The 27,499-nt window shown below is 48.1% G+C and overlaps 1 protein-coding gene across 1 annotated transcript; it reads left to right on the top strand.

The window, feature by feature from the left end:
* Positions 1 to 576: 576 nt before the first annotated feature.
* On the top strand, positions 577 to 26,774 carry LOC129130570 (TOG array regulator of axonemal microtubules protein 2-like). The gene is made up of 16 exons (XM_077192804.1): positions 577 to 604; positions 2,015 to 2,217; positions 10,046 to 10,196; positions 11,321 to 11,482; positions 12,102 to 12,234; positions 13,906 to 14,011; positions 14,750 to 14,985; positions 16,500 to 16,652; positions 17,858 to 17,975; positions 18,935 to 19,038; positions 20,815 to 21,019; positions 22,195 to 22,411; positions 23,495 to 23,581; positions 25,779 to 25,974; positions 26,116 to 26,191; positions 26,667 to 26,774. Exons 1-16 carry the CDS (start codon positions 577 to 579, stop codon positions 26,772 to 26,774), a joined length of 2,283 nt encoding a protein of 760 aa, XP_077048919.1.
* Positions 26,775 to 27,499: the final 725 nt, after the last annotated feature.

The raw sequence follows: 27,499 nt of genomic DNA, 5'->3' as shown, positions 1-27,499 counted from the left end.
TCCAAAAGGCCAGTGGAGGCAGGGGCACCTCAGAACATCTTGATGTCCAATACGTGGATGCCAGCTGGGAATGTAGCAACCCTTAGTGAAAAGTGAGCATGAGGGGAGAGGTGGCAAATGTGGGACATGGTCTCTCCCTCACCTCCTCCATTTTCATTCCCCATCCTGGGCTAAGCTGCTTCATCAGTTTGGCTTTTCCTGCCAGGTCCCAATTGAGGGCATATCTAAATGTCTTGAGGCATGAATGGGGGCAAGGCTGGATGCTTGATCTGAGCACTGTGTTCTACTCTTTCCAGACTTCCTTGCTGTATTCCATTGGTGGGGATATGAAGAAGGGGTCACTGGCACTGCCTTTGATCCCCCCCATACGCAAGGCAGTGAGTCCCCCTGTGGGCAATGCTGCAGGGTCTCTGCAAAGCTCTCCCCAGCTGGAATTCCAGGAGTCCCAGGAGATGAGGTGAGCCAAGGTGTCTGCTGCTGCAGTGTGCTGTTCAGCTCTCTCTTCCCATCTCGTGTGGGTTTTTTGCCCAGTCAGGTGTCCCATGTATTTAGGCAAACCTCTGTGTATTCGCGATTATGCCCATCTATGATGATCCAGCACAATGTAAAAGACAACAGCAATGCCCCAAGAGCAGAGGTGGTGGTGGGGAAGAGGAGGCAGGGCTTCAAAGCACCTCCTGATGGGTCCTCTGCTGGGCTTGGCTATTGAATCTCTCTGTAATGGTTGTGGTCACATTTGGGAACTGTACTGCATGGGATGGGGTCCTGCAGGTCTTTGAATGCTGTGATCCTTGACTGTCAAATTCTGCAACCAGGAGACTGTGCTTGGGCAAATATTGGCTACTGGAGAGGTGTCTGCAAATTCAGGTGCTGCTTCTGTAAACGTCAGGTGTAACTTGACTGTGCCTGGGCCTCCACTGTGAAAGAGGATTCCGGATATGTTTTGGGGTATAAATGTATAATCTGATCGATGTTTATTATTTTGATCTGGGCTTAATATCAAAGAGGGCAAGGTGCTAGAGAAGAGTTCTAGGACTGTACCTGATGGAAAAATATTGGCTTGGATATGTGTAAGAAAATGTAGCTGTCAAGCTTATCTGATTGATAACAATAAGGAAGGCGATACAGAAGTATCATTCCAATTGAAAATCTTTGGTGGGGTTTTTATAGTGCAATCTGAATATCCTCCGCTAGCAGCTGAGTTGGAAACAGCCTCTTTGTTCTTGAAAGAGCCAGCAGGTGTAATATCATTCTCAGGAGACAGCAGTGCTCTGATCCCATGTAGCACAAGGCTGTCACCAGGGTAAGGAACGAGCAAGCAAAGTCAAGCTTTGGCAGCTGTACAAAAGTAGCTGCCCTCCATACAGACTCATGTCTCAGCTCAGCAGCCCTTGCTGCTTCAGAGAGGCTGTAGGAGCCACTTGGCTCCAAAAGGAGAGGCAGCAGAACTGGGGAGTTCTGATGCAGGTTGAAGAATGACTGCTGATGGTGGGGAAGAGGAGGCAGGGCTTCAAAGCACCTCCAGATGGGTCCTCTGCTGGACTTGGCCATTATTTCATCCAGAGCTTGGGCAGCTGTCTGTAACTCCAGCAACTGAAAGCTTAAGGACAGTGAATTAGCTTTGCATCCTGTTGGTTTATGGGTTGCATTTCCTCCTTCATCAGAGTGACCATGCTAAGAAGGCTTGCCTCCTTTCATGGTACACCCATTCCCTCCCTTCTCTTTCTACCTCCTCACATGTTCTTTTGTCCTCCATTTTCTCCAGGCCAGGATCCAGCAGCATAAACAAAGAGAAGAGCTTTGAACATGCAGGTAGGTACAGGGCACGTCTGTCCTAAAATGACCATTGTAGTCTTGACCCTGAGGTGACATTTGGAAAGCTTGGGTAAATCCTATTCTTTTAAAAAATTCTTTAAATTCATTTCAATTCTTTGATGGGCTCAGTGGACTCTCCCAGAGCCCAGTCCCTGGGAGTGTTCTCTGGTGGTGCAGTGAGAATTCCTCCACTTTGCAGGCGTGACTAGGTTCATTTTCTCCAAGTCTTTCCGGCCTTGGGTCCTTCCCTCAAAGCCATTGCCCCCCATCCGGATCAACTCTCATTCTTCTAACAATAATAAAATGGACAGTGTGGAAGGAGAGAACAAGGAAGCAGGCACTGGCTATGATAATGACAGTAGAGAAAACCAGGAGCAGAGTTCAGAAGGAAAAAGTTCTAAGGTAAGGAGCCCAAACTAAGTCCTGTGAGGTAGATTTTCAGTTTATGTGCTGGAGGCAGAGCTTAGAGACCTTTTCCTGTGCTGTTAGCCCAGGGGAGCAGCTGAGCCAAAGAAGAGCTCAGCTGGACACTGCTGCTTCAGGCTGTCTCTGCAATGGGTGTGTAGTGCAGCCTTCACGTCCTCAGTGTGGATCAATAACAGGAGAGGTCTTACAATGGTTTCTGGGCTCTGCTGTGGTTCTTCCTCTGTCTTATGGCTGAGAAAACACCAACAAGCAGTCAGAGCAGCTAAAGTTATCCACTCTGGACAGGCTGTGCTCCTAGATTTAGTAAACAATGGGTTTCTTTGAACCGTCTCTGTGTCTTGGTGGTAGTTTGTGTCAGCTGTGTCTGGTTAGGATGGAAAAAGGTGTTTGCTGGAACAGGCAGTCCTGCAAAGGCAGTTCAAGGTTGTCTCAGCTTTTGACTTGTACAGCCATGCCCTCTGCACAGTTGTCCCTGATGCTATTTCAGGACTTCATCAGCTTCTGGGCAGCTGTGTGCTCTGGCATGGCTTTGTGCAGAGGGAAGGGATGGGAGGTGGCCATGGGGAGAGCAGCCCAGAGCCCAGTCCCACGATTGCCTTTGCAGCAGGGCGAGGACCTGCAGTTGTTTTGGGTCTGCCATGGGGTGCAGGAGGAGGCAGATGAACAACAGCTTTGGTAGAGAGAATGTCCAATCAAGGACTCTGGTAGTTGATTTCAGCCTTGCAGAGAAAGGGCCCAGTGTATCCCTGACAGGAACTGACCCCCTCACTGAAGTTTGAACAGGTCCTGGTTTGGCTCTTTAGCTGGGCCAGAAATGATGGGATCTGAAGGAAGGGTGTGCATCTGCCCCTGCTGCCCCCAGCCCCATTGCTGGCCATGGCATGGGGGCCCTGGAGCAATGTGGGCAGGCAGAGACCTTGCAGAGAGCAGCAGGGCAGGGAGCTCTGCTGAACTTCCTCAGTGCCAGGGAGCCTGAGATGATGGATGTGTGGGAGCTGGAGAGCAGCCAGCATCCCGAGAGCTCAGCAGCATCTGGGCTCAAAGGCTGCTGTGGAAGTGCAGGAGGGAAGGGCAGCAGCAGGAGAAATGAGGGGCTTGAGAAAAGCAGGTTTTGGCATCCTGCAGAATGGCTTTGTGGGAACTGGGCTGGAGATCAGCACTGGCTGTGAGACACCTCAGGGGCAGGGAGAGAACAGTGATCTAAAGCCACTGCCATGCCATCCAAAAGGCCAGTGGAGGCAGGGGCACCTCAGAACATCTTGATGTCCAATACGTGGATGCCAGCTGGGAATGTAGCAACCCTTAGTGAAAAGTGAGCATGAGGGGAGAGGTGGCAAATGTGGGACATGGTCTCTCCCTCACCTCCTCCATTTTCATTCCCCATCCTGGGCTAAGCTGCTTCATCAGTTTGGCTTTTCCTGCCAGGTCCCAATTGAGGGCATATCTAAATGTCTTGAGGCATGAATGGGGGCAAGGCTGGATGCTTGATCTGAGCACTGTGTTCTACTCTTTCCAGACTTCCTTGCTGTATTCCATTGGTGGGGATATGAAGAAGGGGTCACTGGCACTGCCTTTGATCCCCCCCATACGCAAGGCAGTGAGTCCCCCTGTGGGCAGCACTGCAGGGTCTCTGCAAAGCTCTCCCCAGCTGGAATTCCAGGAGTCCCAGGAGATGAGGTGAGCCAAGGTGTCTGCTGCTGCAGTGTGCTGTTCAGCTCTCTCTTCCCATCTCGTGTGGGTTTTTTGCCCAGTCAGGTGTCCCATGTATTTAGGCAAACCTCTGTGTATTCGCGATTATGCCCATCTATGATGATCCAGCACAATGTCAAAGACAACAGCAATGCCCCAAGAGCAGAGGTGGTGGTGGGGAAGAGGAGGCAGGGCTTCAAAGCACCTCCTGATGGGTCCTCTGCTGGGCTTGGCTATTGAATCTCTCTGTAATGGTTGTGGTCACATTTGGGAACTGTACTGCATGGGATGGGGTCCTGCAGGTCTTTGAATGCTGTGATCCTTGACTGTCAAATTCTGCAACCAGGAGACTGTGCTTGGGCAAATATTGGCTACTGGAGAGGTGTCTGCAAATTCAGGTGCTGCTTCTGTAAACATCAGGTGTAACTTGACTGTGCCTGGGCCTCCACTGTGAAATAAGATGCCAGATAAATTTTTCAGTATAGATGTAAAATCTGATGTATAATCCGATTGATGTTTAATATCTTGATCTGGGCTTAAGATCAAAGAGGGCAAGGTGCTAGAGAAGAGTTCTAGGTCTGTACCTGATGGAAAAATATTGGCTTGGATATGCAAGAGAAAATGTAGCTATTACCCTTATCCAAGTGCTAACAATAAAGTGGGAGTCACAGAAGTATCATGCCAATTGAGAATCTTCAGTGGGGCTTTTAAGGTGTGATCTGAATATCCTCCGCTAGCAGCTGAGTTGGAAACAGCCTCTTTGTTCTTGAAAGAGCCAGCAGGTGTAATATCATTCTCAGGAGACAGCAGTGCTCTGATCCCATGTAGCACAAGGCTGTCACCAGGGTAAGGAACGAGCAAGCAAAGTCAAGCTTTGGCAGCTGTACAAAAGTAGCTGCCCTCCATACGGACTCGTGTCTCAGCTCAGCAGCCCTTGCTGCTTCAGAGAGGCTGTAGGAGCCACTTGGCTCCAAAAGGAGAGGCAGCAGAACTGGGGAGTTCTGATGCAAGTTGAAGAATGATGGCTGTGTTTCAGCCAGAGCTTGGCCAGCTCTCTGTGACTCCAGCAACTGAAATCTTAAGGACAATTAATCAGCTTTGCATCTTGTTGGGTTTGTGTGTTGCATTTCTCCCTTCATCATAGTGACCATGTTTAAAAGTTTTGCCTCCTTTCATGGTACACCCATTCCCTCCCTTCTCTTTCTACCTCCTCACATGTTCTTTTGTCCTCCATTTTCTCCAGGCCAGGATCCAGCAGCATAAACAAAGAGAAGAGCTTTGAACATGCAGGTAGGTACAGGGCACGTCTGTCTTAAAATGACCATTGTAGTCTTGACTCTGAAGTGACATTTGAAAAGCTTGGGTAAATCCTATTCTTTTAAAAAATTCTTTAAATTCATTTCAATTCTTTGATGGGCTCAGTGGACTCTCCCAGAGCCCAGTCCCTGGGACTGTGCTCCATTGGTGCAGTGAAAATTCCTCCAATGTGAAATGTTGAGTGGTACCTGGGGGCCCGAGCTGGAAGAGGATACCTTCCTCTCCACCCTGCACATGCCTTTTATCTCCCTGCAGCCTTTCTAGTGTCAGAACTAGTAGGGAAAAAGAAGGCATTTATCATGAAATGAGAGATGTTCCCACTCCTTCCTCCTGCTTTTGAAGCAGAAAACCTTTCCTTGGGGCAGTTTCTGAGCTGAACCCTGTGAGATCTGAAGAGGATTCATGGACATTGCCTGGTTTTGCACTGGCAGAAATCTGGAAACTTCCTATGATGGAGAAGGTGGCTTCCAAATGGATGCAGCCTATGCAGGGTGTGAGTTTGTCATGCTGTGACAGCACAAGCCCTCAGCTACCTATGGCAGGTTCACAGTGACAAATCTCTTTCCTGGCTCTCTCTGCCTGTGTCAGTGTTGCAGGCTGAGGCTGGGGCAGGAGATGCCTTCTGCCTTGTCCCTTTCCCTGCCTTGCCTGATCCCTGACAAGTGGAATTGTGCCAGACAAAATGCAGTCCCTGGTGCATCTGGGTCAGGCAATGCTTTCAAGTTGAAAGCCCCAATGACACTGTTGTTGTTCCTGTGTCATCTCTGGGTGTGTAATGATAGGAGAGATGAGACTTGGAGAAATAATTCTGCTGATGCAGAAAAAGGGATCAGATCCCCTGGTCCCTTTGGGGATCAGGGTTAGTTCTGCCAAATCCTGGCTGTGGCCCCTTTGGAATGACTCTTTACTTGCTCATATGCAGCTGGAATGCTTAATGCTCAGTAAGTAAGGTGACATTTTTGCTGGATCAATTCTGGCCTAGAAATTTCCTATCTCATTAAACCTTACCTGTCTCATTTTTATTACTGACCACAGCATTCTACAGGTTGAAAGAATCCTGGTTTAAGATACTCATCCTCCTTGGCTGCCATAGGATTTTATTCTCTGTGCAGCCATGTAAAGAACTAGTTCTCTTAATTCTAACTGCTCTGTTGAAGAGTATTTCAAAATGACCTACCCTCTGCTATTTCCATTAGGAATATTTTGAATTGACAGTATTAGCCAAGATCAGAAATGTTTTGAGGCAGGTCATGTTTATGTTGTGTTTGGGTGTCTCTGCTGAAAAGACAGCAGGGGATAATCAACGCCTGGAACAAGTAAGTAGAGCAAAAACGGAACTTTGGGATGAACACTTTGTTCCCTACAAAGCCAGGCTCACAGAATACTGGGCACATCTAATGGAGGAAGCAAAGCTTCTTTTGCATCTAAAACGTGGTGCCACTGTGTGTGTCCCAGCACTTCTTTTGTTGTAAAGAGTAATATAAAATCCCAAAAATGCAATACCCGACCTGGAATTGAGTGGGACCTTTTGAAAACAATTACTTCATTGCCAGTGTCAGATTCTAGAGAGCACTGTGAATTGCCAACTGTTTGGAAGGAAAGGGGTCCTGTAGTAGTGGGGAGGCAATGGGCACCACATGAACTAGTAGAGCCCTTCGCTCTTGGCTTGCCAGCTCCATATTGTTCAGAGAAATTAAACTGATGCTCATTTCACAAAAAAATAAAAAAACCAAGCAATCTTTTCAGTAACCAAAATATGCTTTGAATTCCTCACCCATTAGATGGGTTGATTGTAAAGGCATGAGTTCAATTAACTCATTTCTTGTCTTGTACCTGAATGTCAGCTTCTTCTGAGCCTACAGCAAACACCCAGAAGAAGAAGGGAAAGAGCTCTTGGTGCAAGATAGGAGCTGGGATGCCGCTGTTCCCAAGGGAACTGGCTGACCTGTTGGGCTTGGAGCCTCCTGTGCCGCAGCCTGGCCTTGGGAATGGAGGTCTGGGCTCCCGGGCAGCTCAGGGGCCTTGGCCCAGGAGCCCCGGCAGAGGCCGCGGAGCCGCGCTGGCCCCAGAGGCATTGCCAGGGAGGACAAGGGCAGAGGGGAGGGGGGAGCTGGGCTGCTTGCTGGCAGCAGGAAGGGTCCTGTGGCAGCGCAGAGAGGCTGTGCACATTGCCAGGGAACAGCTGTGCCCTGCATGTGCCCCTGCAAGGAGCTGTGCTGCTGCCCCTGGAGCTGCAGGGCTGCTGAGCTGTGGGGCAGGCAGAGGAGCAGGAGGGTGCATGTGCAGCTGAGCCATTCCTGGAGAGCACAGGGCTCTGGGCTCCCTGCTGTCCCAGGGCAGCCCAGAGGCCAGGCTGTGCCTGTGCTAGCTCTGGGGAAGTGGCTCAGGGTTTTGCCCTGGCCTGCCTCAAGTGTCTGCCAGCAGGAGCATGTTTCCCTGTGCAGCTGTTTAGAAGTTTGCCGGAAATGTGTTCCAGGAAATATGGAGCTTCAGATGCTTTAGATTGCATCGTCACCTCTGTTATATTGTTTGTGTCCATTTTGCTGGCCTGAGTGACAGCAGTGGTCCCAAGGAGGTTACCTTGGGATCTGTAGTTTCCCTGCCAATATCCCAAATGCTTTTACCTTCCAAGGCCCTCCTTTGAAAGAGCTGTTATCTAAGTCTCCTTTTTTTTATTATGCTGACCATTCTGCAGGGACAGAAAGTCCTGATTTAAGACATTGCTTTTTTTCTACTGCGTTGCCACTTAATTTATCCTCCATGAAGCTGTTGTATAGAATTGCAACTAGAAAATTATGATGGTGTTCACAGGGGTCTCAGGTTGAGGGAAGAGATGAGGATTTGACTCCATTGTTCAGAAGGCTTGATTTATTATTTTATTATATATATTACATTAAAACTATAGTAAAAGAATAGAAGAAAAACTATACTAAAAGAATAGAAGAAAGGATTTCCTCAGAAGGATTTCCTCTGTGTCCGAGACAGCTGACTGTGATTGGCCATTAATTAGAAACAATCAACATGGGCGAATCACAGATCCACCTGTTGCATTCCACAGCAGCAGATAACCATTGTTTACATTTTGTTCCTGAGGCCTCTCAGCTTCTCAGGAGGAAAAATCCTAAGGAAAGGCTTTTTCATAAAAGATGTCTGTGACAGAAAATCAGCCTTTAGTCAGGCTGGCCCAAAAGTGGCCCAAGCTCATACAGTTTAGAATGAAAATCCTTGAGGAAAATGAAATATCTAGTGTCAAGAACACAGTTCACATTTGGGTAACAGTCCTGCAATGCTCAGATTTTCTTTGAATGTCCTCTAAAATATTCCAACAAAAAGAAGACAAGGTTGATCTAAATGCATCCAGGTATTAGAACCTGGGGCTTCTTTCAGGAACTGGAAAGATGATGTTTACTAAAATCAGCGTGAAAAAGGGCAGAAAAGAATCTCTGTCAAGAGCAATCTCTGTCTCTGCCCTTCTCTATCAGACACAGAGGCTCTCCAGCATGCAGGGGCTGAGGCCTTCATCATGCAGCAGGTTTCAGTCTGCTGGCCAACAGAGCCATGTCATGTCTGCTGCCAGTAGCCCTTCCCTTGGGAGAGGGTCCAGGCATTGTACCTTGCTGCTCTCAGTCACAATCTCTGTGTCTTGAGAGCTCTGCACTCTGGAACCTGTCTTGCCTGTTGCCCAGCATTGCATTTTTGGGGGCTTGAAGTCTGCCAGAGATTTACACAAAGCTTTGCTTCCATTCCCAGGCCTCCCACTGAGCCAGGCCAAGGAGACAGATCATCCCACCAGTCCTGGTCTAACGAGGGACAAAGAGCTGAGGGATGGCTTTGGAAAGGTAAGAGATAATGACAGGGATGAGCAGACTTCCTTTCCAGTGGCTGTTTGGTGCTTGACCCAAAATGTCACTGAAAATCATCTGCCACTCTTGGGGGATGGGGATTCCCTTGGGAATATATTGGACAGCTACAGAACCATTGCTTGGCTATTTCCAGTGGTGCCTAGGTCCCTGGTTTGGAGATTGTGCTAAGGTCATGCCAGAAGCATTCGTATGTGCAAAGGCTGTTTTAGAGAAGTTCTGAATGGCAGAGCAAGCTACACATCAGTGCACGTGGGCAAAGTGCACCCTCGGAAGCAGAGAAGCAAAGATTCTAATGTTGGGTGTAAGCAAGGCTGCAAAAGAAAATGGGAGAAGTTGATTTTTCCTGGTCACCTTTGTGGCTGTATCTCACAGCCCTCTCATTCTCAAGTTTTCTGCTCATTATCATCAGTGTTTCTGCAACTTGTTTTCACATGACTCCTCCTTTTGGTCTCCTGGTCTCAGAGACCAAGTCCTTCAGAGCCCTTCAGAGCTGAGTTGTTCAGAAGCCAGGAAGTGAGAAACAGCTGCAATTCCTGGCCATGAGTGTTAAGCAACAGCTCATTAGCCCTCCTTGCTGGGTATTGCACATGGTTTTTATTCTCCTGCCATGGCCTGTAGGAACTGAACTGCCTGCTCACTGGCCATGTCAGCTCTTCCTCTGTCTTGGAGCACTCCTATGACTTTGATGCTTCAAGCAGGGCTTCCTGACATAGGTTGCAGTTGCAGCAGTGGAAGGTTGTGGCACTGAAGTGTTCCCCCTCACTGTGTGTAATTGCCAAGGTGAGGACAGGAGACATTCCTCTGAAACTATTGGAATGTGGATGGAGCTGCATTGAAGCCTATGGCACTCTGTGGACTCTGTGCTCCTGATGAGATGTTGTGTGTGGTTTGTGTGTCTCTGCTTGCAGTCTATGATGTATTTCCATTGCACCTAGATCCGTGCTGCTTTGTGCATGTTGGCTCAGAAGAACTTGGAGCGGAAGGACGCAGAGCTTTTTGAGAGAGAGATGAAGAAAAGGAGACAAAGGAAAACATCCTTGCAGCCTATTCCTGAGACAGTTGAGCCTGGGAATGCAGCTGAAGCAAGTAAGTGGTGGCTACACTTGTGGTGGTCCTTTTCGACCACTTGCTTGACCTTTGCACAGTCTTGCAATCAGACCGGGGAGCTGTTCTGCTTGCATCTGAGTGGAAGCTTGCTTGGGATTGAATTCTGTTTCTCAAAGAAAAATACAGAGGCATGAAGTGTCTTGCCCATGACCTCACTGAGTCAGTAACAGAATATCAGCTTCCTCCCTTGACCTCTAAAGTCTTTTTAAGAGTAGAAAATTCTGTCTTGCAAAGTACACTGGGGCTTCAGACTCTCTCATGGAGAGCAGCCTCCAGGGAAGGGGAGTCCAAAAAAATGCTTTTCAACTGGGGTGCAGCCTGGAAGAAACAAAATTCAGCTCCTTGTAATGAAGACACCAGAGATCCTTCTCCTGCCCCTCCCTGCTGATGAGCTGGTGCTGTAGAGCTGTGCTGAAGCCCCAGCCAGGGCTTCTGTTGTAGCCCCAGGAGGCAGCAGCGTTCTCGACTGAATCCCGGCTGAGGGGCTCTGCCTGCAGGGCTGTGAGCGCTGCCCGAGGGCGGCAGCGGGGCCCTGAGGAGGCAGCACTCAGCCCCAGGCCAGCACCCAAGGTTATCTGCACTTTGCTTTGGCAACTGCCCCTGCCAGCCTCTGCAACAGGAGAACAAAGGCAAAGCAATGCTGGGTTTCCTTGTTTCTTAGGGAAAGCATCACTTCAGTTTGATTTTAAGCTAGAATAGGGTAGATTTAGATTAGATATTAGGGAGATTTTTTTTTTGTAATGAAGGGAATGAAAAGCTGGAAGGGTTTTCCCAGAGAAGCTGTTGTTGGTCCATCCTTGAAGATGTTCAAGGCCATCTTACATGGGGCTCTGAGGAACCTGATCAGGATGAAGATGTCCCTGCTCACAGGAGTTAGACTAGATAGTGCTTAAAGGTGCCTTCCAACCCAAAATCTTCTAGGATTCTGTGCTCATTGTCCCATGTTAGTGTTATACTTGGTATAAAGTGGTATTTCATTGTTATACTTGAAGTTCTTTGGGATAACAAAGAGATGTTACGCAGCTCCAGCAAGTTTTCTGGCCCTTTCCATCATCACCCTGAGCAGCACTATCCACTTACAAGCTCCTCTTTGGTCCCTGCAGCCTTTAGCCTACCACCTGTTGATGGCACAGCTTCTAGAGTGCAGAGAACACACCCTGGTAGTGACTTGAGGAAGAAGGTCATGAGGAAGCAGGACAACGTTCCCTTACTGCCCAATACACCCATCATCCATGGGGATGGCAGCTTCCCGCACAGCTCCTCAGGTAAGCCTGCTCCGTGGCAGCTTTTTCCACACGGGTTTTTCCTTGCATGAGGAGCACAAACTGCTTCCTGCCTCAGCCAGCACTGCTGGGATCTTGGCTCCATAGTCTGTCCTGAGAGTGAACAGCAAATCTGCTTTGAGTTACTCCAGCTTGGAAGTACTAGAGCAGTTGATTCTTAGAGATCTATTGGAAAGTTGAGCTGAATAAAGTAGTGGTAAAGGCCTAAGCTCTGGCTTTTGCCCATCCTGATAGTCCAAACTACAGCACTGGTGCCAGGAGGCAGCTGGGACTGCAGAGATGAGCTGCAGGGCAGTCTGCCAGGCTGTGCTGACTGTGCTCCTACAAGAACCACCACTATCAGTTGTTCACTCACCATCTGGCACCTGTGGCACTTGGGAGCTGGCACTGCGGGGCAATTGCCAGCTTCAGCCTGGAGCTGGGCCCAGCTGGGGGAGGCTGGGAGCAAGCAAGGAGCCCCAGGAGCCAGACAGCAGGGAAGCCTCTGAGCCAGTGCCAGTTTGTAGTACACGGAGCCCTGGCTGGGAGATGGGGCTGAGGCCGCTCCATGGCGGGGCCTTGCCCGGGGCTGCAGCGCCCATGGCCGACCCTCTCCTCACAGTGACCTCGCAGACGGCCCCTGGTGCCAAGCACCGAGAGGAGCCGCTCCGTGGGTGTGGGCAGAAGGACAGAGCCTCTTCAGACCCACAGCGGTCCTTGCAGGAGGCACTCTCCTTGCTGGGCAGCGATGACTGGTAAGAAAGGCCCCGTTCCCTCTGTGTCCCTCTCGGCGTTAAGGTCGGTCGGAAGCGTGTCTTGCTCGTGCCTCAGAGCCCCGAGAGCCCAGACGGCCAAAGGGCACTGGTGAAACCCCTGCAGAGCAGGGAGAGGATGAAGATTGGAGAGCAGCCTTTTCTTGGCCTTGCTCTGCAGCAGTGCTGCAGCTGCAGCAGGTCCGGGCTGTTTCCTCGCTTTGCCTGCTGCTCCATGGAGCTGCAAGGGAAACCTTGAGGGAAGAGAGAAAGCTCTGGAAGGAGATGATTTGCTGGCTGAAGGCAGAAGCAGGATGGCAGCAGTTTTGAGTGTAGAGATTTTGGGTGCCTTGGGCCACTGGCCCAGTGGGACTGAGTAAGATTCCTCTCTGCTCCCACTGCTGACAGCAATGGCAGGTGACAGGGTCTCCCTGTGACCTCCTGCATGGGAGTCCCAGAAGCAGCTCCAGGGAGTTCCTCTTTCTGAGAAATGGACTGAGTTGTGCTTTCAAGTCCCTCAGCCTGTCATTACTCCTGAAGGGCTCATGGCAGAAGAGAAGGAAAAAGAAAGAAAACCCTCTAGGAATCTTGCACTTTTGGAATTCAACTTTTTCCCTCTCACTGCTTCATATGGACCTGAGATGTTTTGCCAATACTCCCAATGTGTCCCAAAATTATACACAGGCAGAAGGAGGCCCAGAGGTGATAACCCTACAAATTTTAGCTGATACTGGTTTTCTTTTTGATGTCTTTTTGATCACTCCCTGGTGGATGCTTCATTCACACAGGAGTAAGGACTCCATTCACATCAGGATAAGCATGAAAAATCTGCCACGATGCATCTCCTTGTGGAGTCACCTTTGTTTTGCCCTTTCACTTCTGCTTTCTCTTCCCCATTTCTCTTTGGTGCCCTGTGAGGTGCAGAGAGCTTCTACAGGTGGGGGGGGTCCAGATGGCACTCAGGGGTGCCTGTGGGATCAGTCACCAGCCCTGGGCTGCAGCCCTGATGCCTCACAGACCTTCCTGTAGCGGAGGGCCTGCACAAAGAGAATGCTCAGAGACAGAGTTGTTTGCTCCTTTTAAATAGCCTGTTGCTGTTGTGGGGGTTGTTTTAGGTAGGGGGTTTTGGGAAAAGCCAGAGTTTCAACAGTTTTTGCCCAGGGGTGGAATCTCCTAGGTCATCCTGCTGCTTTTTTGGGGAATGTGTGAGGTGGAGTGGAGGGGGTGACAGAGAGGCCTAGATTGTAGAGTGGAAACTCAGCTCCAGAGTGGCAGTGCAGACTCTCCCTGCTGAATGCCTGCTGGGGCTGACAAAGAAGGAAAATGCCCCAATAACAGCCTGGTGGCACTGTGCCTCAGGGACAGGTACAGGGAGGTGACAAGAAACAGCAGCATGGCCTGGTCTCACAGCTTCTAGGAAGCAGTGACAGAGGGGCCTCATGTGCCAGAGATTTCAGAAAGTCTGTCTTCTTAAATGGCCACTCTGAAACCCCTCTCTTTGCCTCTTGGGTTTGTGAATCCTTTCGACAGCCACAGCATCCTGGGGCAACATGTTCCACGATTTCATTAAGCACTCCTTGAAAAGCACCTCCCATTGTTCAACTGAGCTGCCAGCCTGGTCATTTCAGAGGGTGCTGCCTTGGTGGAGAGAAAAATCAATCTTCTGCCTTTCAGGGAGCTGAAGGAGAAGGGACTCTTCACCATCCAACACCTGGCTGGGTCCCATTCAGAGGTCCTGCTTTGTAGACTTCGTGACATTTGCTTGGCAGTTACCAGTGAGGTGAGAACATTGTTCTGAATTGTCCCCCATACTTCATACACAGTGTGTAGAGTAGGTATGCGCTTGTTCATCTCCATGTGTGCTCAAGGTCTGCCTTCATTTCTGGTTTTAGACCTGATATTTCTAATGTCTGTCAGCTATCTGTAGGATCTGTGGGTACATGCAGCTGTATTTACTGGCAGGTCGGGTATCTGACACTCATCTTTGAGTGTGGTGCCTTTATAATGCAATGTGCAAAGGCAGAAACTGAGACACTAATGACGTTATTTGCCAGAGTCCCAATCTCTGCCCAAGCTGTAATTCAACACTGCAACTTATTCTGTAGACCAGAGCCTGTGTTTTCTGTTTCTTGGCTGAGTGCTTCAGCTGCTGGTGTTGCTTTTTTGAACAGGAGCACCTGACTCTTTTATTTTTATCACTTGTGCCTTTATGATTTGAAAGCAGCTCTTGCTTTAATTTTCTAATGAAAGGGCCTAAAATCAAAGCTGTGGACATTTTAGAAGGGTTAAGTAGAACACTTTTGTGAAATTTTTTTTTTAGGCCTGCAGTTAGCAGGTCTGAGGCCAGAAATTGGTGCCAGAGTAAGTGCCTTTCTGTGCTTGCGCTCTCCTGTTCTTCTTGTACTTGTATGTTTCTCTGGACACAGTGGGATGTGTTGTCATTTCCTGGGACTTCTGTTGAAGGCAACTGGTTTTCTTTTCAAGGTGATTCTCATACTTCCCCTCATGACTTTCCCAGGTGACCAACCTCCGTTCCAAGGTGTCCTACTCTGCAATTGTCACTCTGGGAGAGCTCTTTGTGACCTTGAAGAAGGACATGGACTCTGAGGTGGATGAGGTTGCTCGGGTGCTTCTCCAAATGGTGTCCAACTCGCCAGAATTTGTGCAGAAAGCAGCCAGTCAGACCCTGGGGATCGTGGTGGAGAATGTGACTCCTGCACGAGCAATGACTGCTCTCATGGACATGGGAGTCAAGTAGGTTCTTCTTCTTTTAGTGATGTTCTTCACCTTCGTGTGTGTGGGAGGGAGAAGGGATGAGACAGAGAATGGGAATGGTGGGAGGGAAAGGTCCTGTATCCTGCATCTTCTGTGGACTCAGTGACTTGATTCTCCAACTACCCTCACTTCTTTCCTCTTGTCACCTATTTCTGCCCTCCTGCAGGCTATTAGTTCTCAGTATCACAGAACTGTAGAATAGGGGGAGTTGGAAGGGGCCCATCAGGACCATCAAGTCCAGCTCCTGGCCTTGCACAGAACAGCCCAAGGGTCACACCAAGTGCCTGAGATTGTTGTCCAAATGCTTCTTCAACCCTGTCAGGCTTGGTGCTGTGACCACTGCCCTGGGGAGCCTGTTCCAGTGCCCAGCCACCCTCTGGGTGAAAAACCCTTTTTCCTGATATCCAAACTAAAGCTTCTCTGACTCAGCTTCCTGCTGCTTCCTGGAGTTCTCCCAGTCTGTCAGATTTTCCTAGATATGGTGACTGGTGGGGAAGGGAAAGTGCCTGCAAAGGCCAAGGATAGAGCCTTGTGCTTTTGTGGGAAGAGGGACAATTGCAATTGCAGCTGTGAGCAGTGTTTGGTATTTCACAGCACTAACCACAGAGGCCCTGGGGAAAACCACGTATCCTCATGATGCCATTAACTTGAGAAATGAGGAGGGTCCTTGCTGGGGCATGGAGCACATGGGGGACAATCTGCTGGGTGTGGCACAGCCTGCAGAGCAGGTGCAGCCCCTGCCAAAGGAGTCTTGTATGACTGTCCTGGCCTTAGAGCTCTACTTTCTAGTCAAACTGATGTTTCATGTTAGCCTTGAGATGATGAATCACTCTAAAGGCACCTTCACAGGCCGAGTGCCATGGGACAGTTGAAGCAAATGCTGCCTTAAATGTTGGTGATAGTTCCCAAGAGACACTCTCTAGAACAGGACAGCCTGGCTAAACTGCCTGCCACCCTTTCCTCAGCTTTGGAATAGGGTAAAACATTCAGATGGATCCATTGCCAAGCCTCACAGAAGAAACAGGCTGCATTGCTGGATATTCTGCAACTTCACAGCCCACAATGTGTTTTCCCTGCATTTGTTGTTTTCCAAAGGTCTGCAGATTTGGGGATAAATGGGTGGAAAGAGCCTCAATCCTGCTGCAGCTCTGTGTACTGGTTGCCCTCTGATGGGTCAGCATCAATTGTCCTTAATTTCTAAATTATTCATATGTCATCTATTTCTTTAATCTTTCTCAGAATAAATACTGAGAAAGAAATTGAGTCTCAGATAGTGCAGGGAGACTGAATTCCTCCCTCTTCCATGCAGGCAGGCCTTGTGTACAATGCTAACTTTGTGTTTACCTGAGGACAGAACCTTCTGCAGGTGTCTGAAGGTGCAGGGAGAGCCCAGGCTCCTTCCCCCAGCAAGGGCAGGGAGCAGGCTCTGGCCAAGGCCTGTGCTGCTGCTGTTCCTGGTCCCTGTGGCCCAGGGTTTGCTCTCTCCTCCCCAGCAGCCGCCCCGCCCCGGTGCGGCAGTGTGCAGCCCAACTCCTCCTGTCCCTGATGCAGACAATTGGAGTCACCAAGCTCGCAGGCACAGCCTGGGCTGAGAGGCTGGCACACGTGGCAGGGAAGCTTGCTCAGGACTGTCACAAGGACACAAGGTAATGATCTTCATTTCACCTCCTAAAACAGGAAAACCGTTTTGTGTCTGGCTGTAAAGGTGAAACCACAAAAGAGTGGAAACTAAAGGGAATATGAAGTTACCTCATGGTGTGAATCATGGAATATGCTGAGTTGGAAGGGACCCATCAGGGTCATCGAGTCCAGCTCCTGGACATGTGCATTGACCCCAAGAGTCACTCCATGTGCTTGAGAGCATTGTCCAAACACTTCTTGAGCTCTGTCAGCCTTGGCACTGTGACCACTGCTCTGGGCTGCCTGGGCAAATGGCTGTACTGGGAAACCTGAGGTTGGCCAGCAAAAAGGAGCATTGCCAACTTTTTCCTGTGGCTTGAAGGATTCTTTACTGAGATCAAAAGAGCTCAGATCAGCCAGTCCAACAGTTTTGTTTGGTCTTAGGTGCACAACACAAAGCCAAAGTGTTGGCTAATGTTCATCACTGAAGGATCCCAAACATCCATTTCTCATTAACTTCAGACTTTCCTAGAAATATTTCAGGGGTCTTCAGTCTTTCTAAACCTGTCCTGCAGATTTCTAGAATGCTGTTATCTGTGGCTCAGTGAACTCCACACTTCTTCTTGAAGAAAACTGTGGCAAAATCAACCCAAACCACCAAAATCCCCTTCCTTTGATGATGAAATTCCCATGAATAGCTTCCAAGAACACCAGAGCAACTAGCTGCCCCTGTGCAAACACATAGTATAGAATAATCAATAGGATGCATGAGGTGTTTTGTTCTGGCTTCCCTGCCAGTTAAAGAAAGGCAAAATATTGTGCAATGGCAGCAAGACACTGCTAATAGGCTCTGACAACAAAGCAGATGTGTTTTGCTTGTTTCCTGAGATCCTTTGATGCCACAGAAGCACACCCACAGTTTCAGAGTGAAATGGTATTTTTCTGTTGCCCCACATTCTCCTCTCGCCTCTTGTGTTCAGCTGACAGCACTGTGCAATGTCAAGTGAGGTAAATCTCCCTCTTTGCTGAGTAGGTAATGCCTTCTTGTGCAAGGATTGCACCTGATGAGTTTAAGGTATCAGCCTTTTCTGTTAACACTCTTCCTGTGTTTGTTCACTTTTCTTTTGTTTCCTTTCTTCCTTCATGCCTTCCTGCCTTCCTTTTTGCCTCCTTCCTTCCTTTCTTCTGTCCTTCCTTCCTTCCTTCCTTCCTTCCTTCCTTCCTTCCTTAGGCATTATGGACAGGAGATGGTGAAGATGTTGCTCAATCATCAACAATTTAAAAAGCTTTTGGAACAATCTCTTTCCACCCGTGACCTGGAAGATATTCTGACAAGAATTAAGAAGAAAGTAAGTGCTTGGCAGGAGAAATGTCTCCTTTGTGCAAGTATCGCCACTGCTAATATGAGATCAAACATACCCAATCTGTCTTTAGCTCATTCCTCTTCTGCTGAATCATTTTGCTCCTGGGAATGAGCTGTTAATCCTCAGCCTGTTCATCTGCAGATCACAAAGGAATTGATATTATTAGGGAAAAAGTGGGGTTTTGAATATTTTCAATATCGGTCACAAAGAGGAAAGGGAAAGAGGAGAAAATAGGTTTACATTTAAGCGTAAGCCTCCACCATGCTCTCCCTACTCTGCCCCTGTAAAGGAATTAAGTGAGAATTGTGCTTCTGAACATAACAGAGTCTTTGCAAAGGACACTGGAAGTAGTAGTACCAAGAAAATTTGCAAATATACAAAAGATGTCCAAGTCAATCCTAGTTACTACAATGACTGTCTGTCTTTTGGGAATGCTGCCCTGCTGTCAAGCCCTGTGGAGCTGGAAGAAGCTTGGTGAATTCAGCAGCATCCAGTGGAAAATCCTTTGTTTGTTTGGGGGGGGATTTTATTTTTCTATCGACATTATAGAAGGGAGCCTGCCTTTGTGCAGGCACAGGGGGAGTGAGTGTTGAACCAAATCGACTTCCAACACAATGGGCCAACCCCCAAAGAGTCCAGTTTTTACTGCTGCTTCCTTCACGAACACTCATTGCCTGCCAGTTTGCATTATTCCCATTTATGCTCAAGACTAAGGAATTTGGTATTTTAAACTGCTGCTCAGTGTGGTAGCACCCATAACCTGCCTTGGGCTACTGAAAACAAAGAGTTGGCATCACTGAATCTCTGGTCTGTTTCCATCTGTAAGTTAGGAAATGTTTCCCTAAGCCTTGGTAGCAGTGATCCTGGTTCTAACTTGTGTTTTCAACAGGGAATTTCCAATTTTATACTCCAAAGATTGATGGGGTTTCTCTATGTCTTTGTAGGGGATGGCAAACCAGAAGGGTGAAGGCCCATCTGTCAAGGAGCCGGTGAAGGAGAGGAACAATGGCTCAAAGAAGCCCCAGGCCACGTTGTCTTCTAGCAAACGGTACTGAGCACTTTTGTTAGATGAGACAAAGCACATGACAAGCTTTACATGTCTCTTCCTCAGGAAAAACTTTCTGGCAGAGATGACCAATGCCACAGATTGTTTCCTTTCCCTCCAAATGCTCTAGGATAAAAAATGTCTACTTCTGCATTGTGCTGAACACAACTTCTCTGGAGGGGTTTCCACAAAAATGGAGAGACAAAAAGACACCCATTGGTTGCAGCTCAGACGATGCAGTGCAGTGGCAAGGGCAGTGTTGTGGAGGCTGGGAGAGGGCCAAGTTTCCACTGCCTGACTTGGGACAAGTAAATTCAAACAGGGCTTTTTTTCATCTGAGTGGAGTCTTTTTCAGATGGGTGTTTTGATGAGAAATCTCAGTCTGGAAGCAAGATGCCATTCCACAAAGATGCAGTCCTCATCCATGTGGTTTGGCCTGGCTGAATCATGGTTTTCTTACCCTCAAACAGTACCAAGTTTGAGTAGTAAGGAGCAAGGCAATTCCTGAACAACTTCAGTCAACAGGTGTCTCAATGTGGACTTTTTGTCTTGATATTCCTGTCCTTCATGTAATTTGCTTGATGGACAGCATGTTTGGTTTATTTCCCCCTGTGTTGCAATCAGCATTTAAGACAGGAATTGCTCCTTGCTGTCTCTTCATGGCAGTTGCAGAGCTGCTTGTACCTGTTCTCCTCTGATAACAGAATTTAGCTCTGTCCTGCTCAGCAGTGGCAGGAAAGTGACCACATGCCTCAGTAGCACAGCTAGCATCTTCCCGTGCTCATGGAAGAGACAGGTTGATCCAGGAGAATTGTTCCCAGTGGGTTTGTTAACCTGTGCATCTACATTCTAGGGAAGCAAATGAAATGTGAGCATAGTTCTGGGATGTCTGGCTTCCATTTTTATCTCTCTTACTGATTTTCTGAATCCTTCAAATATAGCCCTGTTTATTTGTTCAGATGCATCTGAGGTACTTTTCCAGATTGTCATGCCTGGTGTAGAGACACTTCTCCAGAGTGATGAGTTTCCTTATTCTAAGACACACACGTCCCTTATGAGGAGGCATTTAGAATTGGAAGCAGTGTCTCTCTTTCTCCACAAAGCAATGTGACCTGTGTGCCCTGGCAGCCATCTGAAGATAGATCAGATGCATCTCATCCTTGGTTTTCCTCAGTGAGCTCCAGCAAGAATGTCACTTGCAGATTGTCTCCTGTAATGATTGCCATGAGGTCCACATTGTTCTTCAGACCCTCATGACTTTCCAGCTTGAAATCGCCTAATAGGAAAGCTGCTCAAGATGTTTTGCTCACAATTAACTGAAGGTATTGTCTGTGGCTGCAGCTCTCTCCATAGAGAGCAGCAGGCACAACTTTCCCAGGCATTGTCCTGGGGAAGGCTGTGAGAAGATCAGAGAAAAGAATCAGAAATAATTCTTATCTGCACTTGCTGCACCTGTTGTTGTGAACATGTGGAATGTGTTATGGAGATTTGTTTACTAAAGGGTAATTTCTAATTGGCTACTGGTGATGGTGTTTTGGATTCAATTGACCAATCTGGCTTGTCTGTATCAGACTGTCTGTAAGGGTGATGAGTTTCTGTATAGTATAGTATAGTATAGTATAGTATAGTATAGTATAGTATAGTATAGTATAGTATAGTGTAATAAAGTGATTGATCAGCCTTCTGGAATCATGGAGTCAATGCTAATTATTTCCATGACGGGGATGCCATGCTACAATAATTATAACCAACAGGTCCTCATTTGGTTTTATTTTCCAGGGTGAAATCTCCCTCTGATGGACACCTCCTACACCGTGCAAAAGCCCAGGTCACGTCACCTCCAGCTGTGGAAGAAACGGAGCTGCTCCAGAAGCTTTACCATCTCCTGGAAGCCAAGGGGTTTCAGACAAGGATAGAGGGAGTGGAACTCCTCCAAGACCTGTGCAAAACCAGCCCCCAGCTCATCTCCACTAACATTGTCCAAGTACGTAGGTAATCTTCACTGCTCCTTTCCTTTAGCTCCTTTCCTAAGCCTGTAGCAGCAAAGTTAATTCAGTGTGTCTTGACACTCTGTCCTGGATTTTTGGGACACGCTGGTCCCTCTTACCCAGACAAATGTAATTCAGGTCCAGGCTTCAGGACAAGTTATTTCAGTCCAGCTGTATTTGTCTGGCAGGTGCCTATTGATGCTGTTCATCAGATGATGGCAGAATTTTCTGCTGGTGTAACTGCTGCTGTCTCCTACTCCCAGTTGGGTTAAGTGAAGGGAATCCAGCCCCTGAAAGCATGGCAATTGTTCTCTAGACCAAAAATGGGTTTGCATAGGGAACAGAAGTATCAGGCTGGGTTGGTTTAAACCCAGTTGGTTTTTCAAAAACAACACTTCTATATACTCCATCTTGTCTTACACAGGCACAACTCTGGCTACTCATTTCCATCCTTGTTCCTATTCCTCTTGGTAAAGACAGTGCTCACCCTTCTTGGGGAGTCTTTTTTTCTCTTTGGAAAAGGATGGAAACAGCTAAGGACTCATCTCTGCCTTCTCCTCCCAGCAGCTGCTTTTTCCCTTTTTCCAGGAAAAGGTGCCTGATAATGTGGCTGTCAAGGGACTGAACCTGCTCTAATGAGAGCTGTACAGCACATTACATTTTGGAAGTCTACCTGTTACTTAGAGAAATGGTCTGGATCCTGGAAGAGTTGACCAGAGCCCTGCACTTCTCCAGACACTGGCTCTGAGACAAACAAAATAAAACTTAGATCTCCTCCAGCCATAGTTTTGGCAAAATCAGAACTGCCCTCAGTACTTGAGGCAACTGTATAGAAAACCAGGCATTGTAAACATCTGCTTCCATTCAAAGCAAAGGTACTCTTCAGCATTAATAAATGGAATTGATTTAATGATTTATAGATGGAGAGAAATACCATAGGGGCTACTCTGTCCCCAGCCCAACCTCTTAAAAACAGAAGAAAATCTTTCAACCAGCATGAGGTTGCACCACCATTCCAGTGAGTGGCCCACAGGAAAACAGTGAAATTGTGCAAGCAAGTGCTGACCTGACAGAAAGGATCACTTTCATCTTTGACATTGCCGACTGTTACAGCCACTCTTCAAACAAGGACATTTGAATCCAGCTTTCATGTTGCTTGTTCTCTTCACAGATTTTTGATTATTTTGTCCTGAGGATATCTGACAGCCACAAGAAAGTGAAGCAGAGGGCGCTGGACGTGCTGGCTGAAATCACAGGAGTCCTGAAAGATGCCCTGAACCCGGTGATCATTGGTTTGGTGGAAGGAATAACAAAGAACCTGAACTCAAAGGATCCCAGGGTTCGTGCTGCAGCTGTGAAAGCACTGGAAGAATCCATTGCTCATTTGGGTAAGGCTGAGCCCTGGCAGGGACTCTCCTCAACTGTGTCTCTGTCTCTCCTGCACAAGAGAGCGCTGAGTGCCTTGACAGCTGCTCTTGTCTATGGAACACTCCAGCTGACACCCACCAGAAGCTGTGCAGCTGCAGTCCTTATGCACCATCCCCAACAGGCTGGAATGTGATCAGCATTTCCCAACAGTCCCAACAGCCCTTGGCTCTGTGCTGCTTGTCTGAAGAGCAAGTCCTGGGCTACAGCTTTGCTACGGTTCAGAGGCAAAGGGGGTTTGGAGTGTGCTTGGGCCCTGTGGCTGACTTCCCAAATGACCAGCTTTGCTGTTGGCATGAAGGGACACTGACCCATCAGAGCTTCTGCAGAGCAGCCACCTGCAAGGCTCTACATTAGAGGCATCAGCTGCCTATTTTCCACTTTTCTTCTTTGTCTTCTATGTTCAAAGGGGAACTTATGATTCACCAAGTTCATTTCTTTAGAACAAACAGGTATAAACCCAGCTGTCAATGATGCCTTGTTCCACATGTTGTTTTGCATGGGGCAAGATGGCCACAGCAATTAACTACATAGGCAAGGGCTGCTCTAAATTCCTCTGCCACACACATTTATGTCAGCTCTGAGAATGTTCACTGGGGGAATATGCCTGGAAAAAGGAGTGTTGAAGAGGCAGGTCTTCAAGAGGAGTTTCCACTTTCTCCTCCTCAGCTGCTCTGTGAACTCAGGAACTGCCTGACTCAGTGCCTTTCTGTGACCCTAGTATGGGCTTCTTCCTTTTTGCTCTGGGATGCAAAACCTTTTCACTGCTTCCATGTGACTGAACTCTTGAGGTCCCTGATGTGAAATGTTTTAACACAGCTCCTGCTACAGCAGACAAGTTTGGATTTACAAATGTGAAAGGAGAGCTTTTCTTTTGGAATTTTAAACCCTGCCAAGTATGCTGGAAGGAAAGAAGAAAAGGATTCAAAAATCCACAGAAATGTACTTTATTTTATAAAATGGGGTTGGCCCTGCCCTTTCCCTCCTCACTGTCCCTTCTCCTATGACCTGAGAAAAGTGAGCAGAACCATGTGTTTCCCTTGTAGATAAAGTGTCACTGCTGAAAGAGTTCAGCTACCAATGGAATCACCTGAGTGGCCAAGCTCTGCTGGATGTCACCGAGTGTATCACAGGTACGGCCTCCCCTTCTAAGCCAAGAGCTCTGCCCAGGGAGTGTTTACAGGGAATGCCTTGAACAGACAGCAGAGCAGCTCCTCCACATCAGGAGGTGCTGAGCTTGTCCCTGCTGCCCAATAGCCCAGGCAGGTGGATTTGGCAGGATTTCCCTGGCTGCTGCAGGGCTGGGCAGCATCTGAGATGGGGGCAGTGCTCGGCCTCAGGGCTGAGCTCTCACTGGGGCATCTCAGAACCACCTCCAGCAAAGGGAGGGGCTACAAATACCCCAGCTGGCTCCTCTCTGGGAAGCTCAGGGACATCTGTGATCTTTGAGGGAAAATGGTGGCAAATGCTGTTTCAGGGCATCAGTTTGTTTTGTCCTCACAGAATTCTTGTTTTTCTCTTGGAAAGTTTTGAGGCTGAACCGTGCCAAGCCTGGGGGTCACAGCTCAGGTCAAAACTCAACAGAGGTATCAGAGGCACAGGTTCAGTGCAAGGCAGCCTCTGGGGCACAGGGACAGAAGCAGAGTGCTGAGGCTCCCTGCCTGTGCTGTCAAAGTGGCCTTGGACTGAGCCTTTCAGGGTGTGCAAACAGTGTCTGCCTGTGCCAGCGCTGTCCAAAATGCTACAAATGCAGCTGATAATTGATTCCTCAGAGGAGCTTGCTATGTCAGCAATAGCCAAGGAATGGAAAAAGGATAATCTCAATATATGGTAGAGAAGAGGATTGATCGCCTTGCTTTAACTGGGGCTAAATCCACTGCTAATTATGCCAACATCTTTAAATGCAAGGTTTAATACACTTTGTGTCTCCATTAGGAATCTCAAAAGGGCATGTTCGGTGATTGGGAATGTCAAAGGCCCTTTAAAAAGCAATTGAATAAAGTAGATCTCCAGCAATAGGGAATTTAGTTTAGCAGTTCTTTTGATCTCTTTTTCAAATAAAGGAATTAACCATAAATTAGGACTACTTTAGAAAGAGCAGATGTTGTCTCTGAGATTTAGTAGGAACAGACAGCTGTTCCTCATGTTCAGTAGTCACCGATGTCTTTAATTGCATTTAAACTCAAATGAATTCCCATTTTAAAATGGGTACCATAACCCTTTCCTGCTTAGCAGAAATGGTTTTGGGTACTTGCAGGAGCTCTTTCAATGTTGATGACTGCTGGTGGATTAACAGCATTGAGAAAATGAAGTCTCTTCCACCACAGAATATTAAATGGCTGCTAGATAACATTTTGTCTGATCAGGAAATAAGAATGGTCTCCAGAGCATTTCAGGTTTTAGTCTCTCAGCCAAATCTGCCATGCAAGAAGCCTGTTGGTAGTAAATTTTTGTGTTTGATACTGTTCAGTTCAGAAAATGGACAGAGAGCACATTTCAGAGACAATATGAGAAAACACTCGTGTTTTGGTTACATTTCAGTCCCCTGTGTAGCATTTTTCTTTCTCTATGCCCCTATTTCAGTGGACATTAAAAGAAAAAAATGCCATTAACATTGGGAGGGGAAGTGGCAATAAAATGTGGAGATGCTCAAATGCCACACCAATGGGGTCTGGGTAATTATCTAAGACACCCTGAGGTTTGAAACAGCTATTTCTTGGAAGCCCCAAAAGCATTCTGCCAAAGACACCAGCTGGTCATTGATGTTTCTAATCCAGCTGTCAAGGAGCAGCCATCTCTGGTGGGCTGGAGTTTTGAGGTGTGTTCTAATCCTGCCCTTTGCTGTGTGCCACTGAGCACAGGGAAGAGCCAGATTAGACATTTGGAACTTGACATCAAAGTTACAAAAATGGAATCATCCCTTTATTAGAAATCTCTCCATTTCCTCTCTATGGTGCATTTCCAAATCTTCAGTGTGGGTTTAGACAAGTTCCTAATGGAAATAAAAGGCAGTTGGACATTTCATTCATTGTTCATGCAGAAAGAGATTGTGAAATAATTTAATAAATGTGCAGAGTCTGCCACAGGGACAAGGCTCTGGTGGAGCATTTAGTCCTGAGGGGTTGGTGGTTCTGTTTCCAGGATGATCAGCTGCTTTGCCCGTTTCTGGATCAAGGGGCTCTGTGTGCTGTTTTGCTGATCTTGGCCAGAGAGGCTTGCCAGAAGCAAAAGCAGAGGTAGATCCTTGTTTGCATTGAGGCTGGTGGCTAAGGAGCTGTGTCTCTGTCCCGGCAGTGCTTGTGCAGTGGGTCCATGCCAGGAGCCCTGCAGTCGTCCAGCGCGACGCCCTGCCCGTGCTCTGGTCCTTCCTGGAGAACAAGGCGCTGCCTGTGCGGAGCGCCAATGTCCGCACCGTGGCCACCAAGCTCGCCTCTGCCCTCTACAAGGTGATGGGCACCCAGCTGAAGAAATGTGCTGCCAGCAAGCCTCCACACGTGCGGGAAAACCTCTCCAAAATGCTGGGCTGGTGAGGGCGAGATGTTCTCCAGAAGGCTGAGGAAGCGCTGAGTTGGACACCTCTGGATTTGCCTTTTTAGCTGTGCCAAAAAAGACGAAATCCAAAGGAAGGGTTTGCATCTGCCCCCGCTCTCTCCATTGCTCTTCCTAGTCATGGCATGGGGGGCCTGAAGCAACTCCAGACTGAGGACAAGGTGAAGGGAATCATGGCTCAGCCTCAGACAGAGGTGAGGGGGGAGCTGGGCCACTCTCTGTTGGGAGGAAGGGTCTTGTGGCAGCGCAGAGAGGCTGTGCACATTGCCAGGGAACAGCTGTGCCCTGCATGTGCCCCTGCAAGGAGCTGTGCTGCTGCCCCTGGAGCTGTGGGGCTGCTGAGCTGTGGGGCAGGCAGAGGAGCAGGAGGGTGCATGTGCAGCTGAGCCATTCCTGGAGAGCACAGGGCTCTGGGCTCCCTGCTGTCCCAGGGCAGCCCAGAGGCCAGGCTGTGCCTGTGCTAGCTCTGGGGAAGTGGCTCAGGGTTTTGCCCTGGCCTGCCTCAAGTGTCTGCCAGCAGGAGCATGTTTCCCTGTGCAGCTGTTTAGAAGTTTGCCAGAAATGTGTCCCATGAAATACGGAGCTTCAGATGCTTTAGGTTTGTATGGTGGCCTCTGTTCTATTTTGCGTCTCCACTTTGCAGGCCTGACTGGCTGCCCTCTTGCCAAGAGGTTTTCTCCGGACACTTCTGATGTTCCCTCGCCCACAAAGTCCTCGCCTCCCGTCCAGAAGAGCTCTCTTTCCTCCAAGCTCAGGAAAAAGCTGCTGCCTGCATGAAGAGTGTTTGAAGAATAGGATTGATGCATTAGGCTTCATAGTTACAGCTGTACATATGTTCTGATCTTTAGATGTAGTTTTGAATTAATGTGTTTTGATTGTATCTGTAAAATTTGATGACGTATTTTTAACTATATATAATTTTGATGATGAAAAAAAGTAAATAAACAAATAAAACTTAAATAAACCAAGAGGAGAATGTGAGACCAGGACCTGCTAGCCAAGAGATTATGGGAGTGCAGCTCACTCAATGTGCCAGTGTCTCACCACATCCTTTCCTCATTGAGCCTCTCCTCTTCCTTTTTGGCCATGTTTTCTTTGTGTCATTTGTGCTGCTCTTTGTTATTTGGCATTACAACGGGGCCACCATTGACCTGTTTGGGGGACAATGGATCCAAAAGATCTTGTATAGTCAAAGGTTTTCTACCTAGGTGTGTTCTGTGCTCACCAAAGGCCTGAGCAAAGAAACCAAAAGAAGTGTGCCCAAATCCCAAAGCTTTGCTCCTTTGCAATCTCACACAGATCTAGCTCACAGGGAAAAGTCACCTGTATGTATATTTACCTGGGACAGCAGTCCAGCTGTGTTGTTTGCACCTTGTTTGCACAAGGATGAGTGCACTGGGAGGCCAATAACAAGTGCCAAGGGTTCCTCCAATCTGTACTGCAGCCTGGGTGCCATTCAGCCCAGAGCTAGGGGATCATTTGTTCCCATGGACCAGTGCTTG

Source organism: Agelaius phoeniceus, chromosome 35, assembly GCF_051311805.1.
Source record: "Agelaius phoeniceus isolate bAgePho1 chromosome 35, bAgePho1.hap1, whole genome shotgun sequence".
NCBI lineage: Eukaryota > Metazoa > Chordata > Aves > Passeriformes > Icteridae > Agelaius > Agelaius phoeniceus.
The sequence above is the reverse complement of the archived record's forward strand: the minus strand, read 5'-3'. Positions and strand labels throughout refer to the sequence as shown.

Bases quoted from the DNA above. Each gene is read 5' to 3' on its own strand.
- LOC129130570 (XM_077192804.1), top strand. From the start codon at position 577: ATGCCCATCTATGATGATCCAGCACAAT. The intron at 11,483-12,101 runs GTAAGCCTGCTC...CTCTCCTCACAG, and splicing joins CTTCCCGCACAGCTCCTCAG to TGACCTCGCAGACGGCCCCT. The intron at 26,192-26,666 runs GTGAGGGGGGAG...CCTCTTGCCAAG, and splicing joins TGGCTCAGCCTCAGACAGAG to AGGTTTTCTCCGGACACTTC.